General features: G+C 37.5%; 2 protein-coding genes across 2 annotated transcripts in view; one reads left to right on the top strand and one right to left on the bottom strand.

The window, feature by feature from the left end:
* Positions 1-103: 103 nt before the first annotated feature.
* On the bottom strand, positions 104-12,413 carry LOC126378085 (leucine-rich PPR motif-containing protein, mitochondrial-like). The gene is made up of 16 exons (XM_050026239.1): positions 12,228-12,413; positions 11,752-12,126; positions 11,360-11,516; positions 10,936-11,045; positions 10,356-10,587; positions 9,582-9,788; positions 8,596-8,809; positions 8,039-8,251; positions 6,608-6,828; positions 6,198-6,374; positions 5,482-5,640; positions 4,393-4,607; positions 3,743-3,916; positions 2,569-2,791; positions 1,971-2,193; positions 104-865 (listed from the first exon to the last, which is right to left on the bottom strand). Exons 1-16 carry the CDS (start codon positions 12,353-12,355, stop codon positions 669-671), a joined length of 3,225 nt encoding a protein of 1,074 aa, XP_049882196.1. The 5' UTR covers positions 12,356-12,413; the 3' UTR covers positions 104-668.
* Positions 12,414-12,743: 330 nt separating this feature from the next.
* The window catches only part of LOC126378996 (ADP-ribosylation factor 6), a 64,611-nt gene continuing 60,036 nt past the window's right edge, over positions 12,744-17,318 (top strand). The window contains exon 1 of the mRNA XM_050027574.1: positions 12,744-12,877. The gene's annotated coding sequence lies outside the window, so the exon portion shown is untranslated. The remainder of the gene's footprint in view (positions 12,878-17,318) is intronic.

Here is a 17,318-nt window from a genome sequence, read left to right as displayed (position 1 = left end):
TTCTTTTTAAATTGTAATTTAAATAAAACATGTTTTGCACAATATTTTATACTTTATTTAATAATTTAATATCACAGACAGCACTATTACTACTGCAAATGATTTACATAAACTGACTTTTCTGTTAAGTTAGATATACACATTATTTTTTTGGTGCATTTGTAACAGAACGTTTTCAAACGGTCGATATTTTCAAAACATTTATTTCATAAAGCCTAAATTTATGTATGACTTACTTTTAACAATTAAATATTTACAGCAGTCTACAAACGGGAAAGCCTTGAATTACATTTATAATATAAAATAAAATCGATTTTTATTTATTTATAATTTACGTACGTGCACATCGACTTTCCGCACAACACATACACGTAGACAAGGATCGTATTCAAACTTAAGGGATATAATTCGTTTCAATATAATTTTCTTCAAATATAAATGAAATTAGCAAATCAAAGTCCAAATAATAGATATTCTGATTTGTATTGTATACATTTTAATACACATACATACACAACGTAAGATCACGCCTATTTCCCGTTGGGGTAAGCAGAGATCACGGTTTCCACGATCCTGACACACAACTTCTTCGGCTTTTTTCATTTTTAGAAATTTACATTGAAACGAAACGATGAATTCCTGCGGAAAAAAAATGGTCAAGTTTCCACCTAGATTTGTGTACCTGACGCTTCCAAGGCCGCTTTCTGCTGTTTCTCTGCCAAAGTAACAATTTCAGGAGGTATTGGTTTCTTATTAGTCTTGGCCATGGAACACAGATTTCTGACGAACTTCTGTGACGGTGTAATGTCTTGTTCGTGCATTCTATTCCACAGTTCTATAGCTTGCTCGACGTTATCGTCACGTTCTGTGAAAAAGAAAGCCTATTAAAGCACAGATATTCACAGTAGCCTAACGTCTGTAAGTCCATCGGGATCGGCAAAACGTGAGAAAAACCTATTAAAACACAGATGTTCACAGTAGACTGAGGCCTGTAAGCACATAGGGATCGGGATAATCAATGCCTAGTTTTTGTTGTGTGTGCGTCCCATTATCCCATTTTTCACAGGGTCCGCTTACTTAACCTGAAGATTTGATAGGTCCGGTTTTTAACAGAAGCGACTGCCTGTCTGACCTTCCAACCCGCGAAGGGAAAACCATCCCAATACGGGTTAGGTCACATACCTCCGAAAAAGCATTTCTCGGGAATTTCCTCACGATGTTATAATTATTTATGATCCAAACATGAATTCGATAACAAATTCGACAATCATTGGTAGGCCTGTGCTGGATTCGAACCTGCGACCTCAAAGTGAGAGGCAAGCGTTCTACCAAGAGAGAAAGAAACGTTTACTATATTAACACCTTTATTCATTATTTCATGTGTCATACTTGGAATCGGGACATCCCTTGAAGACGTTCTGTCCTTGAAAGAGTTACGTAGAACATCAAGAAGGTTGCATAGGAGACAATGTTTATTTAGTTGGGTTGTTAATACCACTATTGATTAATTATTAACTAAATACTAACAGTAACCACTAACTTACTAACAATCAACTACCCTATTCTTCTATCGTGTGGATTGAGAGGTGGATGACCACCCTCATGGTGTCAGGGTTATTATTATTGAGCCGCCATAGGCCCATGATATGGCTCATGTAACGACTGCGTACTTTCATCAGTAAATAGTAACATGGAACAGCGGCTTAACGTGGCTTGCAAGCACGGATCATCTTACTTCCGGACAATCAGGTAATCAGCCTGTAGTGTCCTAACTAAACTAGGGATGCCAAAGTGATTTTTGTGATACGTCCCCAATGGGATTCAAACCCGGGAGCTCTAGATCGTGAGCTCAACGCTCAAGGAACCTATTTTCTTCTTATCGTGTCGATGGCAAACTAAATTGTATCGGCCCAAAACTTGGCAGCAACCTTAATAGGTTGGTGGTAGGTTTAATAACCGATAGTACTTACGAAGCACATCCAGAATCATGTCATAGATCTCGACGACGTCTACGTTTCTCAAGTCCCGGCCGCATTCAGCGATCGTTTCTAAAGCGTGCACTTTGCGTTCGTCCGCGAACCTCTCGCAACGGCGCAGTAGCGCATCTGGGTGGAATCGTACTGTGGGGTCTAGTAGCATCTTGCGTAATGTCTTCTTGTATCCCACATCGGCCAGGGCTGCTATTAAGGTCAACTGGAAAGGTAATGGATACTTACTTAACATTTGGTTTTTAGTAGTTTCTTAGGTCAAAGATAAATTATGAAATTCTGATTACTAAATAAAGACAGATCTAAAGCTGACAAAAAACGTTTTCTTTTTTTAATGAAGAAAAATAAATACGTCATATTATCACGTTTTCTATGACGTCATAGGTTGCTTTTTCGTACAAATTCCATAGTAATTACGTGTTTTGACGTTTAGTAAAGAAGTAACTGATTTGACTAGTTGGAAACTATCCTATTGTTTTGTTTTGTTTGTTGTCTTCGTATAGCAAAAAGAAACTGCTTTCGTCATTCTTTGGAAAATCTTCAGATTTGAAAATTGCTTCATATTTTTAAGATTTCTTACCTGCACATCTCCCGCGCCGTGAATCTTCTTATCAATATTCAATATCGCCTGCGCCAACTTATTCAGTCTTCCGTTACACCTCTCGTTGGTCAAGAAGTTGTCTTCTGACAACCCATCGCTCATACTTTGCAGAATCTTGCAGAGTAACTCGTGTTTCAATGGCGTTTTGTGGTACTTGTTTGCTAGGCGAGTGAACTCGTTCACTGCTTCTACTAAGTTGTCGCTGAAAGAGATAGAAATATAAAATAATAAATAAGTGACAAATGATATAAGTCACGTCCGTGTAAGTGCGAGCGAGATAGATAGTCCTTGCGCTCCCTCGCGGAAAGGGTGAGGTTGGACCTTACGCATATTAGTGCGGGGCGGAGATATACCGTTCTATACGTAATATTTAGTCTTTATGCTATGCTCCAATATTGAAAGATTTATATAAAATTATGCCCAACATAACATAAACATCCTGGGCACAGGCCTCATCTCAATCAACCGGAGAGGGTATGGACCATACTCCACCACGGTGCTCCACTGCGGGTTGGCGGAGATGATGACTTGGAAAATGATTCCCATAGTCCCTAAAAGAGTATACGACGCCAGAAGTCATCAAAAGATAACTTGCAGATATTTTTGATGCGAAATCATATGCGTAATATGACAGATCATATCGTCACGTCGCCTAATAATGAAATACAAAGAACTAAGCCTTTTTCTGATGTGATTTTCTTCAACAATACTTCAATTTAATTCAATTTAAATCCGGGTAAAAACTAAAACACGAAATTACTGTGAAAGTATGAAAAAGTAACCGGTGACGTCATAGAAAAACGTGACAAAATGTCGGACTTATTAAATTTTTCTTGTAATAAGTTAAATAGAAAAAAAGAAAACGTTTTTTGTCACCTTTAGATTCTGTCTTTATGTAGTACTTAATCAGAATTTCATAATTTGTCTTTGACATAGGAAACTACCCAATTGAAACTAGCTTGTCTATTGAGAAGTTTAAGTTTCTTTAACAAAAATTACATCCGAAAGTGACTTTCCTACAAGCTGCGTGCGTCCTTACCAAGGACGACGACGATAAGATACTACTAGATACACTACTAATAGATAGTAGAGCAGTAGTGTTGACTCTTGAGATAGTGATGGACATAAGGCGACGATATGGTGGTGTACTTACAGCTTCAGATGCGCTCGAATCAGCGGTCCGAGCACAGCATTAGTAGGGCGACAGTACCGTAAAGAGGTCAACAAATCGAACATATTTCGGGTCTCAACGTAGCTGTTCTGAGCTGCTACAGCGTCGAGCAGTCGCCAGCAGTTCATTGATATATTCCGACCTCCTATTACGCGTCTGTAAACAAAATTGGTAACATGAAAATCTACACCTGTCGGCGTACGACTTCTCAAATGGGAATCCTGCCTACGTTGCATCAATGAGTTAGTTAGTTGGCTCGACCATTATAGACGGCGAAACGGCCTATCATATTATACTGACGGGAAGATCTGTGAGGCCTGGATACTTAGTTCATCTTACTGATGTACCTCTTGACTATCCTATTGGGATATAGTATTGACTCTTGAGCTTGTTATGTATAAGTTGAAGAAAAATGGCGGTCGCGCAGGTAGCGTAACTGGTTGTCATGGTTACGCGCTGAGTTGGTTGGTTATGAATTCCACAGATCAGGGGAAGCGTGTGTCCAATAGTGGGACGTATGTATATATGTTCCTGTGTAAGTAGGTCTACTTGTGAGTTAGCGAAACAGGCTGAAATTCATTTCGATATTCGATGATTTTGAGCACTCCAAACCCTCAAAGATCTCCTCTTACCTCTTCTTAGACTGCTCATTGATCAAATCGAACGCCCGGTCGATCCTGCCCCGGTAGACCATCAGTGTAGCGAAGTCGATGACCTTGTACTCATCCAACAGGAAGTTAGGCGCAGATCGGTTCAAATCTGCTAGAGTCAGCTCAGCAAGGTCAAGCTCGCCTAACTTCACGTGTAAGTCAAATATGGCGGCTTTCATGCCAGCTGATAGAAATACCTGTAAAAAACAAAATAATGTGTAACAACTACCAACTGTGTATAGTAAATACAATTAGCTACTTATTAGAAGATTAGGCCTTTCTGCTAGCCAGCATGTCATTTCGAGGCATCTTGTATAAGAGTTGAACTCATTTGACCTCACCGCATCGAAATTTTCTATGCTTCTATTCTGTCACTCAGAACCTTCATTTGCTAGAGCGAGAAAAACTGTGAGAGACGACACGTGCTGGGCGACACGGAAAGAATGCGGCCGCACGCTGTCGCATGCTTTACTGTGAGCAATGGAACTCAGGCGGACCAAATGCGGTGCCTTGCTGCCAGATCTGGTTATTAACATATCACAAGCGAGTGTATGTATCGAGCTACCTTAAACCTGTAATATTAGAATAGAATAGAATAGAATAACTTTATTCCCAAAACAGTGCAGTACAATAGTAGAAAAGATAAAGATAAGTATACAAATCAAAAATACACTGCCAGGGAAAAGGGACTGACTCAGCATGTTGTTGCGAAGAATAGTAGAAATACCACTCTTAGCAACACTGATATTCTGCCAGTACCTAAGTTACGCTTATAAATACTTTGAACTATCGTGCCAACAAAAAGTGTCGGGATTTACTTACAATAAATAAGAAAATAAGCAAATATAATTATGAAGAAAATATATGAATTAAGGGATTACGAAAAATATGAAAGTATTAGTCAAAGGTAGATAGTATGCCAAGGGGTTAAAGTATACATAATAGATACGACAAATAAACAGATGTGTAAAATAAAAGCCACAGATAAACAGATAACGAGAGAGATTTATAAACAATATATGACAAGTAGATGTGTATAACATAATTATGAAAATTTTATATTCAACTTACCCCTTCTTTCTGGCATTTCTCAAGGATCTCCCTAGCAGCGGCCAGGTTTCCAGACTTGCAGTACTCCTGCAGCAACTTCCTGAGCACGCCCCGCGTGTTCATACCCTTGGCTTCTAGTTCCACCAAATGCGCCCTGAGTGACTCCTCATTCATGTGTTTCTGGAATTAACATGATATTTTATATTGCTAAAGATTTTTCTCTGTTGGCCATCCAGTCGACTTTTACGTCATATCCAGCATGTCAAGCAGCTGAAACCATACCGAATATGACGTGAAGTAGAGTAAGGAATTGTACCGTTTTTAACAGACCTTACAGAAATAAATTTCATTTAATTCCATTTCAGATGCTGAGACGTATAATGGGCCATCTGTGGTCCAGTGGTTGAGCGTTAGGCTCACGATCCACAGGACCCGGGATCGAATCCCGATGGGGAAATATCACAAAAAATACTTTGTCATCCCTAGTTCGGTTAGGACATTACAGGCTGATCACCTGATTGTCCGAAAGTAAGATGATCCGTGCTTCTTAAGGCACGTTAAGCCGTTGTTCCCGGTTACTGCTTACTGATGTAAGTAGTCGCTATATAACCATCATAGACGGCGATTCGGCTATGTTTGTCTCACTGAATGCTTAAGTTAAGCGTAGGTGCAGGGAAGTGCGAAGAATGTACGTCTGAGGTACATCGTGTGCTTATGTTATGTTAAAACGAGCTTACAGGATGTGGCAGCTGGTTAGTAAATATCTCTCCTTCATCAATAAGCTTCTCTTCAGTGATTCCTATGAGGGTGTCTCTGAAGTTGTTTATCTTCTCCTGGCTGAATGAATCAGGGATGCGGCTGAGACAGTAGTCCGCTGCTAATGTTGAGATCTTTAGAGGTGTGTTACTTATCGCCTGAAAATATAGTAAAAGCAAGTTTGCAGTCGTTGGTACCGTTGCAAACGGCAACGGGTGATTTAAAGGTTGCAAAGTTAAACTGAGAATATGATACACATATCATGCTGCATTCATGTTGCATGTTACATATCATATCATAAGCATTGAACATGATGCATTTTTCATTTTATTTTTTTATATCAAAAGTTTTTTAATTGGACACCAAAAATATTAGTTTCAAAATTACCTACCTTCACAATATTGAGAAAATCTATGAGATCTCCTTTTTGCTGTTTTTGCTTGACGAAATGGCACAGAAATCTCCCGACCCAGTCTTTATTTTTATCTGTAGCCTTTAACGTCATGTCTTCTAGCACATGGATGGTGGACTTTGTGTCCATACTAATAAGGTAACCTTTTATTAGAGGCTTTAACAGTTTCTCAGCCTCTATTTTGCCTTCGAATAATTCACCTGAAATAAGTAAATCGTAGGTAGAAAAGTCTAGATAGATGGTTGAGTGTCGTGGAGAAAGACATGGAGAGTTGCGGGTTATCCGAAGACGATGTCCAGGATAGGGCAAAGTGGAGGAAGAACAGTAGGAAAGCGGATCCCGGCGCAAGACGGCGGGATTCACGCTAGGAAGAAGAAGAGTAGGTAGAAAAGTCTAGGTCGGACATCCATTTTTCTGAGACATCCATGTAACGACCTTAACGCTTATCGGAAGGATTAGCTGGAGTTCGCACCCAAGGCCTATTGACATGGCAATATTCAAGCTTTTCATATGTCACGGGATACATACATAACACGCTTATTTACTAAGGGTAGGAAGAAGTCATTGAATTCCAATAGCTAAGATTCAGATATTCTCATTAGTTTTCATTATGAGCTCACCGTTACAGCTCCGTTGTGACTGCGCTTATTTATCAAATATGGAATGTCTCGGCATGCCAATGACATCATTAGGTATCTAATTGCCGTGACATTCCATATTTGAAAGAAAAAAGTGCAGTCACAGCCAACTGTGATTTTTAATACAGCGAATGGAATATTCGGACACGAAATTAAACTTATTTTGGTTACACAGCTCTTGAAGCTAGTGCCGTTCTTCACGTACAAAAGTGTCAAATTAAGTTAAATTTAAGTTGGTGTCTGACGAATAGGCTAGTTGACAACTTACTCAAATGAGATACTTTTTACGAAACGTCAAAACGAAAATTTTCTTTGGAGTTTGTATGGAAATATTGTACTGTGACGTCACCAATAAAAGCGGTCAAACGACGTGCTCATTGTTACTTAATTCATAAATAAAATTAGTATATAAGTCTAAAAGTAAAACAAGTTTTATTTTTGATCATAGACTAGCTTCTATTTCTAAATTAGCATTTTATAATTTATAAAAAAAAAAAAACAGAAAAAGGAATAAGAAGAAGAGGAAGGAGGAAGGAAGTCAAGGAATTGGCCTTTGATAGACTGGAATGGAAAATGCTACACCGACAAGAGCGTGGCTCTTAAATTGATGATGATGATGATGATAATTTATAATTCCTTTCGGAGCAGTTTACCAGCTTCTCAATTCACCAGATTCGCAACTCACCAGATAAATAAATAAATTTCTCTTTGCTTCAGTCAAAACCCTATAAGCATGTTGGTGCCTTAGACGCTAGTACATGTATTTACTCACATATCTCACTAGCCGCCCTTACTTGTCCAGTATTCAAAAGCGTTTCCATCATCGGTGTCAGCACCATGTTGGTGGTCAATCCTGCTTCTTGGAACTTCTTCATCAGATTCTGAGGAGACGTAAAACTGACGTACGGCAGGATGTAATCCATCACCGTTTCGTAGTCCGGCGGTACTTCCATCGATATCATTGTCTGGAGGGCGTTCATTATTCCTGGAACATGATGATCCACGCTTTTAGAAATCGTTATAGCCGTTGGTTCGAATGCAAACAACCAGTGGACCCGGAACACGTTGTCCTATTCGATGGTAGCGCCAATTATCAGGTCCATTTATTGTGAATCCAAACATTATACGGATCCACCCAAACGCACACAAGGAATTCTTCAAAATTTCTGGTTTATACAAGCTATAGACACGAGAATGTTAATAACATCAGCTCGCGATTACAATAGAAGTTGGGCTAATTTGAGGCACATCCATCGCACGATGAAGGGCTTAAGTGCTCAAAGTAGGAAAGGTTTAAGGTGACTTAAGTAGACAAAAGTATCTTCTTACCCTTCTCCCCAAAGGACTTGCTAGAATGCAGCAGTATAGGCCAGAAGTAGTGACATCTGAGCGGCATGCCTATCTGCTTCATGCGTGTAAACATGTCTAACGCCAGCGGCACTTTCCCATGTTGCAAGGCTGCTTCTGCCGCATTCTGGAGGGCTATGGGGTTGCGGCCAGATGCCATAAGCTCTTGGGTTATCAAGCCTATTATACTGGACGGCTGAAAGATAGAGAAAAATGAAGGTCGATCCTACTTTAAGGGGTTATTATCCTAGCCAATCCACCCAGCTCGATGCGTCAAAATCACGGGCGGGCGCATCGACATCGGGGCTATTAGGCTCGCTTGGGAACGTGGTTACTATCGTTTTGCCTGGTTACACCCAGCAATTTGCTATTAGACTACACAACGCCGGTCGCGCAGCTCGTGACCTTGACGCATCGGGCAGGATGGATTGGCTAGTCTAATAACCGCTTTAGACGCGTTTTCGTACGAATCCGTCTTGTACATGTACAGTCATGAGCAATATCATGTACCCACTTTAGAACCCTGTCGCACTATCATATTTGACATTTAATGAGACTTACGGTTTTATTTGTCAAAAAAGTTAATGTGACATGGTTTCAAAGTGTATACATATTAGTACTTATACCGTACGAACACGCAAGAACAATCTCAACATTCTCAACCTCTCAGAGTACATCGGATACGAGTTATTCGTCATAGAACAGTTATTATTACGAAATACGAATTGGTACGACATAATTTTTTTTATGAAATCATAATAGATACAAGTGAGCAAACTCAAATCTCTAAAAGAGAAGTTCTTTATTCATCATGGTTACTACAAAAAGTATCTCCTTCGTACTTTTAATAATTTAATTTAAATAATGTAATTTAAGCAAATTTCTAGGTCTAGAATATGGTCCAATTAAAATTATTTAACATTTATATTAATATATATTCGCCATACGTTTACAAACTGACATCCTACCATAGCAGCCTTAACACAATCCCTGACCAAGCTCCTCCCATGTAACCCCTGGTCATCCTTAGGGCCGAAGGAAGGCAACGGTAGACATTTGTAGATTTCCAACGCTGCCATAGGATGGTTTTGGAACACCAGTTGAGTTGAAACCGCTTGCATATACGGAGATATTGATGGAGTGGTAAACATTTCTTCGGGTAAGAACCGGAGTGTCTGAAATAATGTTTTTATGTTATTAGTTTGTTCAAGACTTTTGAGTCATTCATTTATCTTAAGTGCAGTTTTCACTAACACAGTTGGCACGAGCATTATAGACAGCGATACGACAAGAAAGCTTAGTGAGGTGTGGGTACTTAGTTCATCTTAGGATGGACCTTGGACTCTGACTGACCCCAATTGGGATATAGTTGTGAGCTTATCTTATGTTAAGTCTTATTAAGTATTTTTCTTGTTTGACATCAATCAATTCATAGTATCTAATGATACTGTTCTGTTTGTTGTATTTACAAATATATAGTAATAAATAGGCAAATTGGATTTATTGTCTTCTGAATTGGGTATTTATTATATTTTCTCTTTTTTAAATAAAATCTACATCTAGAAGTGTCATCTGATGCACCAATAACTCATTACATAGTATATAGTATTTTGTTATTAACTCCAATAAGCAAATTGATTGGACTGAGTTTTGAATTGGGGATTGATTCCTCTCTTTTATAAACAAAATTGTCATCTATCAGTGGTCTAATCATGAAGTCCATTACAAAAAAACAAACAAACCTGAGGTATAAAGGCATACAAGGAACACTCAGCCAAGGTTTTAACAATATCCATAATATGGTTCTCGCCAAACCGTATACCCGTTTTGTACGCTGAAGACAATTCTTCAAGCACTTTGTCACCTTGCTTGTTCCAGGCCAGGGCTCGTGCTATAGCGGTGTAAGTGTCGGCTGACTTCACTATTTTTAATGATTGCATCATTGTTAATACCTCTTGGATATTATTTGGTTGCCTGTAAATTGGTTACATAGTTCATAAATCCAAAGTCACAAATGAAAAGGTAAGTAAGTAGAAGACACACAATGATAAAAAATTCAAATGCATATTTTTTCAAACTTATAATATGATAGTTCTAATACTGTTTAGAGGTATACACTATTTATTATAAAGACATTACCTTTTTTTGCGTTAAGTTCGGGTAAAAGAGGTAAATTTTGATGATATGTGAATTAGACATGCATACATTGGCAACACTGGATAGCATTCAATGTTGCTATTATCCATGTTCTGTTGCGAGTGAAAATTTTGTAAACTAACAGAATGTCTGTAAACTAGTCAAATCATTTATAAAAAAGATTACCCAGACTTTCCCTGACAAACTATCAGAGAGTTAAATATGCTTTCTGTAGCTGGTAACCCATTTGATTTCATGTTTGATATCACTTCAGTGGCTTGGTTCAAGTCTCCTGCCTGTAAGAGATAAATTTCATAAATTTGATAAAATATGAGATAATTTTGATATTATTGTAGGAATCACAAAGGAAGTGAATCTGTTTTTAACATCACAGTGGTAAGGTTTAATTTTTCTTACCCCTGGATTCCGTTTACTGTGAGTCTGACAGCTGTTGTGGTCGAAATCTCTGGTGATTGGTACAATAGTGACTGTTCCAAATATAACACTTTTAAAACTATTAGTAATCAACACAGTTTGTCTCTGGTACAGTCCCATAATAAGCTCATTGTATTTTTTTTCTATTATGCACACATAAAAAAAAATTACTCACCTCCCCAATAGCTCTTAGCAGAAGTTCATAAGTAGTCATGTTTGGCTTTATCGGTGACATTTTCTGGATAAAACTGGCAGCAACAACAGACCTTCTATTGGCAATGTATATTTTGAGTAATTCATTATAGTGCGCAACTTCAAATTTTGTGTGTGGTCTGTAAGCAAATACAAAAACTTAAGAGAAAATCAAAACTTTTATTATAAAGGGGTAATCTATTAAAAACAACCTTTTAAAAATTTTTAAACTATTTTCTTGTTATTTATTTGTTTAATATTCAATAAATCATTTTCTTTTTATTTAGAATAACTTAGGTATTTCGTAAATGATATGCTTGTTCTGTCATGTATGTTGTGACTACAAAAAATAAAATGAATTAAATTTCCTCTTACTTAATAGTATTCCACACTTGTTCAGCTAATGTCATCCTCGTTGCAGGAGCTTCATCGGCAAGCAAATCTGTACAACATTGCAGTAGGAGCAAACCTTGCTTTTTCGATGAATAATTCAATGATTTCACTTTAGATAGTACTCTTTGCAAATCATTCTTGTATACTCTTTTCTTGTTATGAATGTCTGCTGACAGGCCAGCTACAAACTTTTCCAGTGCATCTTCTTCATTTATAGCCTTTATTTTATTTACAGCGTCATTTGCTAGCGGTTTTTTATCAACAAAAGTTTTGTGTTTCAAGGGAGTTGTGCTAGAAAATCTTATTTCATTTTTCCAATAGCCTACATCTTTTACTAGCAATGTACTTGTTTTACACCTAAAATAGTAAATTAAGGTTTGGTAAGTATTCTACTCATTTAACATTACCTACGAAATTCTGTTAAAAAGCTTCAAAATAACTAGATACAAGATTCTAACCTAAATTTCTGATGGACGTAACATAAACATGCGCATGAAGGAGAATAAAATGTTTGATTCACTGAGTAGTTTTTAAACAAAGCAGCTCTAGACGAACTTGTAATTTGCAACAACCGCCGGGATAACATTTTTACAAGAAACTAATTTTGATTTTACGTAAAAATATTTTTGAAAATGACACTGACATTTCTGGAATCCATAAAAATGTTACTAGAATAGAAAAGTATAGACTTTATGGTATTGCTATGGTAGGAATCGGAATTATGATGATATTGGGAGTAAGTATAGGGTTTATTCGGGGAGAAGTTTTATGACGCACGAGCTAAGCACACGAGTCACATCAAAGATAGAGTACGAGCGCATTATAGAATAAATAACATGATCGCTATGTATTGAAATCATGGTTCTTGAAACCAGGCCAAAAATTGGAGCATTACGAAGATTCCATTCCAAACCAGTAAATAACATATCCGAACACATTTGTGTTGCTGTGTTGGTAAGTCTGCAAAAACCAACTTCATTCTCCGAACGTTTCCTACACGTGGCCGTGGTGGCGCTAGTGCTTTTAGTTTTGTGTCAACTGTGGATACGGTGTTTTGTGTTGTGTGAGTGAATGGTGGTTGTAAAATTGTAGAAAATCTTGTCATGTGGTGAGTTATTTCCACTTCTTCGATAGTTTTTCAAAATATAGTTATAAGATTGTGACGAGAGTGATGTCTGTGTGGTGAATGTTATTCGTCCGGTGGCCGTTATTTGACCGCCATCGCCCAAGCTTACCCACGAATGCGGCTCCGCCTTTTCTGCAGGACGTGACACTATGACGAGTTTTTTTCGATAATGACTGATATTATTTGTTGTTAGCTCCGTTCACCTTCTTTTTCGTCAAATATTTTTATACCTAACCTTATTCAAAAGTCGCATTTTATAGGTTTTCCTTTTCCCAGTTAGGTCCCCTAACTAAAAGCATGTTGCAATCTTCCCGCCCGGTTATGAATCACGTTAATTTCCGTGATTATGTTGTGGTATCGGTACTTCGGCTGTTTGAAACGGGTAGGAATTAATTTGGTTTATAAAATAACGTACTATGAGAAACATTTCTAAATTTTCTAATCATCACAAAAAAAAAACAATATCTTTAAAAGGCGGCAGATCTGATTTCTATTGCAATAATTTGATTCTTTATTGGATTTTTACTAAGTAATTAGTTATGCAGGTATACCTGTGTTACTGTGTGTAAGTGTATTCTTACCTTTATATAAATGTAAGTAGGTACCTATTCACTAAAAAGTCACAATTGCATAAATTAGTCTTTGCACAATAAGTAGGTAGGAACCACTTAGGTACTTATAAATCTTATTAGATTGACCTTTTGATTGCCAGCATTGACTTCCAATTTGAATTAGTAAGTATTTGGAAATTAGTGTCTAGACCAATAGTATTGAATTTGAACATAATTATACGTAGGTACCTAGTTTAATGTGTGGGGAATAAAGTTTATGATACAGCATCAAAACAGAGCTTACTTTACATACCTACCTACCTACTTTGTAGATACTCGAATTGAGGAAGTTATAGTAAGTACCTATTATTATTATTATTAGCCAGTGCCAGCTAAATAAACATAAAAAATTTATTGTCTCTTATATACAGTCATGAGCAATATCATGTACCCAATTTAGGACCCTGTCGTATTATCAAATTTGACATTTAATGAGACTTACGGTTTAATTTGACAAAAAAGTTAATGTGACATGGTTTCAAAGTGTATACTACATATTAGTACTCGTGACCGTAAAGGTGCAAATCAATTTTAATGTGTAGTTTTATTTTGGAAGCATAATCTAACCAGTGGTGGCTATGTAGGAGTTCTTATAATGCAAAAGTGAGTGTTTAGATTTGGCTGTAAAACCTTTTTTTATTACCATTAAAAAGTGGGTAAAACTTGCAATTTCCCTAATTTGTTACGTTCCAAGTTCCAATTTAAAGTTATGTAAAACATGTAGTGATAAAAAAAATTGTATGAACCAAAGTTAATGAGGTGTTATTATCAGCTTACTTTGTTAGCATAGGAGATAACACTGCGTCTACTTTCAATGCTGTTACATTTTTTTTGGTGCTCCACCCCTCATAAGAGTGTCATTTCTTTCTTGGTATATTAAATTACATTAAACATTAGTAGGAGCCCACTTAGGTTTTTAAAATTGTTTAATTCTAAAGTCATCTCTTATCTGAGAGTGATGTTTCGTAACCTGTATTGTCTTGAGCGTTAACATGTATACTAAAATACACTTGAATACCATGTCACATTAACTTTTGTGACAAATTGAACTGTAACCCTCATTAAATGACAAATATGTTAAGGCGTACTGGGTACTAAAGGAACATGATACTTCTCATGGCTGTACCTACCTGACTCACGCGCGTATCACAAAGAACTTGAATATCTTCTGATTTTCTTCTTCTACTATCTTCTGTTTTTTCTTATCTTCTTCTGATTTTCTCGTGAAGTCTATTATCATACACCTGGTATTGATGTCTTATGATGAATAGGATGTTATACAAGTGCCGTGTTTATCAAAAGTCTACACATTCACTAGCTGCAAGTTACTCACAAATACGTGTAAATTACGTTTATCAAAAAAAGTAGAGTGATTGTAAAATATACTTGTGAAATAAATATTGACACTTGTAACATGCTTCGATAAACACATTCTTGTAATAATTTTCATTATTTTCTAGTAATATACAGGGCTTGTAAGTTTCGATAAACAGGGCACAGGTAACATAATTGACAGTTCATCAAGTAAAAGGATATAATTCCTTAAAGTCCGATTTATCAGGAAGGATTGAGAGGTGTAATGTAATAAATAATACATCGGTTGTACGGCGCCACGATATCGCCAATCATTTGGTATACCTACGCGAAACATCGTGGCCGATGATTAGAACAATGTAATAGGGCCTTTAGTCGGTCGGGGATTAAGCTTGGTATTAATAAACTAATCTCAGCTTCGAGACTGCCCTCAAGATAAGATCATGTCAATGTGACAGTTCTTATATAAAAACAGAGACTTGAGCATGATCTTGAGGGCAGTCTCAGCTGAGATTAGTTAATTAATATCACCTTAAAACCTCAGGGATAATAACCACTTTCTCTGTCCTCATTAGAGAAGTGATAACAAGCTGCTGAGCTTGAAATCCCAGCGCAGCGCCAAAACCGGCAATAAGCTCCAGAAAACTGCCGATTTCGTTTCTCTGTCCCTTTCTAACCCGACAGTAATTGAAGGTACAATATTATTATTTTACCCATCTTCAGTGAAATATTCCATCTCACTGGCAAACCGTATCATTGGCGTGGCTACACATTTTTTTTGCCAAGCGGCTCTCGTTTGTCATGCGCGACGGTACACCGTGGCGGATGGCAACTGAATCAAGCGCGGTTTAAGTAATAACAGTCTTGCGGGCTCAATATTATTAGCAAAGTTTGCTTGACAATATAGGTAATATGTCTCGATACTGAGGTTCGCGTAACCGGTTTTCGATAACAAGGTCAGAAACCGGCTAACATTTGGTTTTGGGTGAGGTATACTCACATATATCTCCCTTATTGTTAGAATTGCTAAACGCTTTGAATCGGAAAGCTTTAATTCTCAACTAACATTCACCTTTGACGTTGAATTTAATTCTTTTCAACTGAAAATTATAAATAAAAAGTATCATCACATTTCGCTTTATAATCATCATCACTAATTTATGAGCCACGCTCTTGTCGGTGTAGCATTCTCCATTACTGTTTCATCATCATCAGCCGTACGACGCCCACTGCTGGGCATAGGCCTCCCCCAAAAGGGGGGGTTTGGACCATAAGCCCACCGCGCTGGTCCAGTGCGTGCTGGTGGGTCGTCAGAGCCTCTTTCGTTGAACAGCAGGATGTACCGCGTGCAGGCGAGGTTGGCTTAGGCTCCGAAAGGTGTCATTTGGAGCCTCTTACATTCCTGCCTATCAAAAGCCAATTCCTTCACTTCCTTATAAGACACGACGTTCGCTTTCTTTAATCTGTTCCATGCAAGCTCTTCTTGGTCTTCCCCTTCATTTTTTTCCTTGTAGCTTCCCTTCTGTAATGTTTATAATATACAATTAAAAAAACACATGTGAACCTCAGTTGTATTACACATTACACAACAGATACACATTTGGAACTTCCTTTTCAAAATTTCAAATATTTACGACATTGACTAGAAGACGAAGCGATGCGCGTTTGAATTCGCTCGATAAAGCTCATTGGAAGCAATCTCTGGCCGCGATCCAAGAATGGAACTTTTGAATTTGTTGACTATAGTTGGAAAAGTCTTGGTCACGTGTAACCATAACATGACGTTTCTTTGACAGACAACATAATAATATGATAATAATAACGTTTATTGTAATAAGTTTTTACAGTGTGCGTTGAGTGTTGAAAAACATTGTCTTCCAAACTAGGCGAACCTATAATTTTGGGAGGCAGTGCCTTCCCAATTTATAATATATACTTACTTATTCTTCTTCTTTGCGAGTCGATGGCGATCGATATGAACTAATTAAACAGCAGTAACAGTACGGTATTCTATAAGAGATTCACTCTCGTCTATAGGGAATTCTATACCAAAAAGTGTTATACGAAAAAGTGTATTGAATTCCCTAGTACAGGACTAAAGGACATACTTTCGGGGACATGTCGTCTATAGACGATGTGGGGATTCCAAGCGTCATACTCTTCTACCATATAGAAGGTGGAACACCACCCGCAGAAACGCTAATGTCAGGCTTACTGTTGAGCGGCCAAAGGCCCCTGAAAATTCAATAGCATCTTTTGCAGTATATGGGCTGTTTACAGCACCTGCACTAGTTTCATATCATCGTACTTGAGTATACTTATCTATAACTACTTATTATCTGTCTCGATTACAAAAATGAACACCTGTTAGATTATGTATATATCTACTTCATCTGTAATCGTTATTGACTATCTTTTTGATTAGGTAAAACCATCTTTACTTAATAGGTACGTACACTGTTTAGAGCATTATTAAGTAGGTTGTAAGAAATGATGTG

This window comes from Pectinophora gossypiella, chromosome 2, assembly GCF_024362695.1.
Source record: "Pectinophora gossypiella chromosome 2, ilPecGoss1.1, whole genome shotgun sequence".
NCBI classification, from domain to species: Eukaryota; Metazoa; Arthropoda; class Insecta; order Lepidoptera; family Gelechiidae; genus Pectinophora; species Pectinophora gossypiella.
The sequence above is the reverse complement of the archived record's forward strand: the minus strand, read 5'-3'. Positions and strand labels throughout refer to the sequence as shown.

Excerpts from the sequence above, each read along its gene's own strand:
- LOC126378085 (XM_050026239.1), bottom strand. The coding sequence starts at position 12,355 with ATGTTATCCCGGCGGTTGTTGCAAATTACAAGTTCGTCTAGAGCTGCT. Across the intron at positions 6,375-6,607 it reads ATTTTCTCAATATTGTGAAG|GCGATAAGTAACACACCTCT; the intron begins GTAGGTAATTTT and ends CTATATTTTCAG. Across the intron at positions 2,194-2,568 it reads ACGGCGCGGGAGATGTGCAG|TTGACCTTAATAGCAGCCCT; the intron begins GTAAGAAATCTT and ends TTACCTTTCCAG.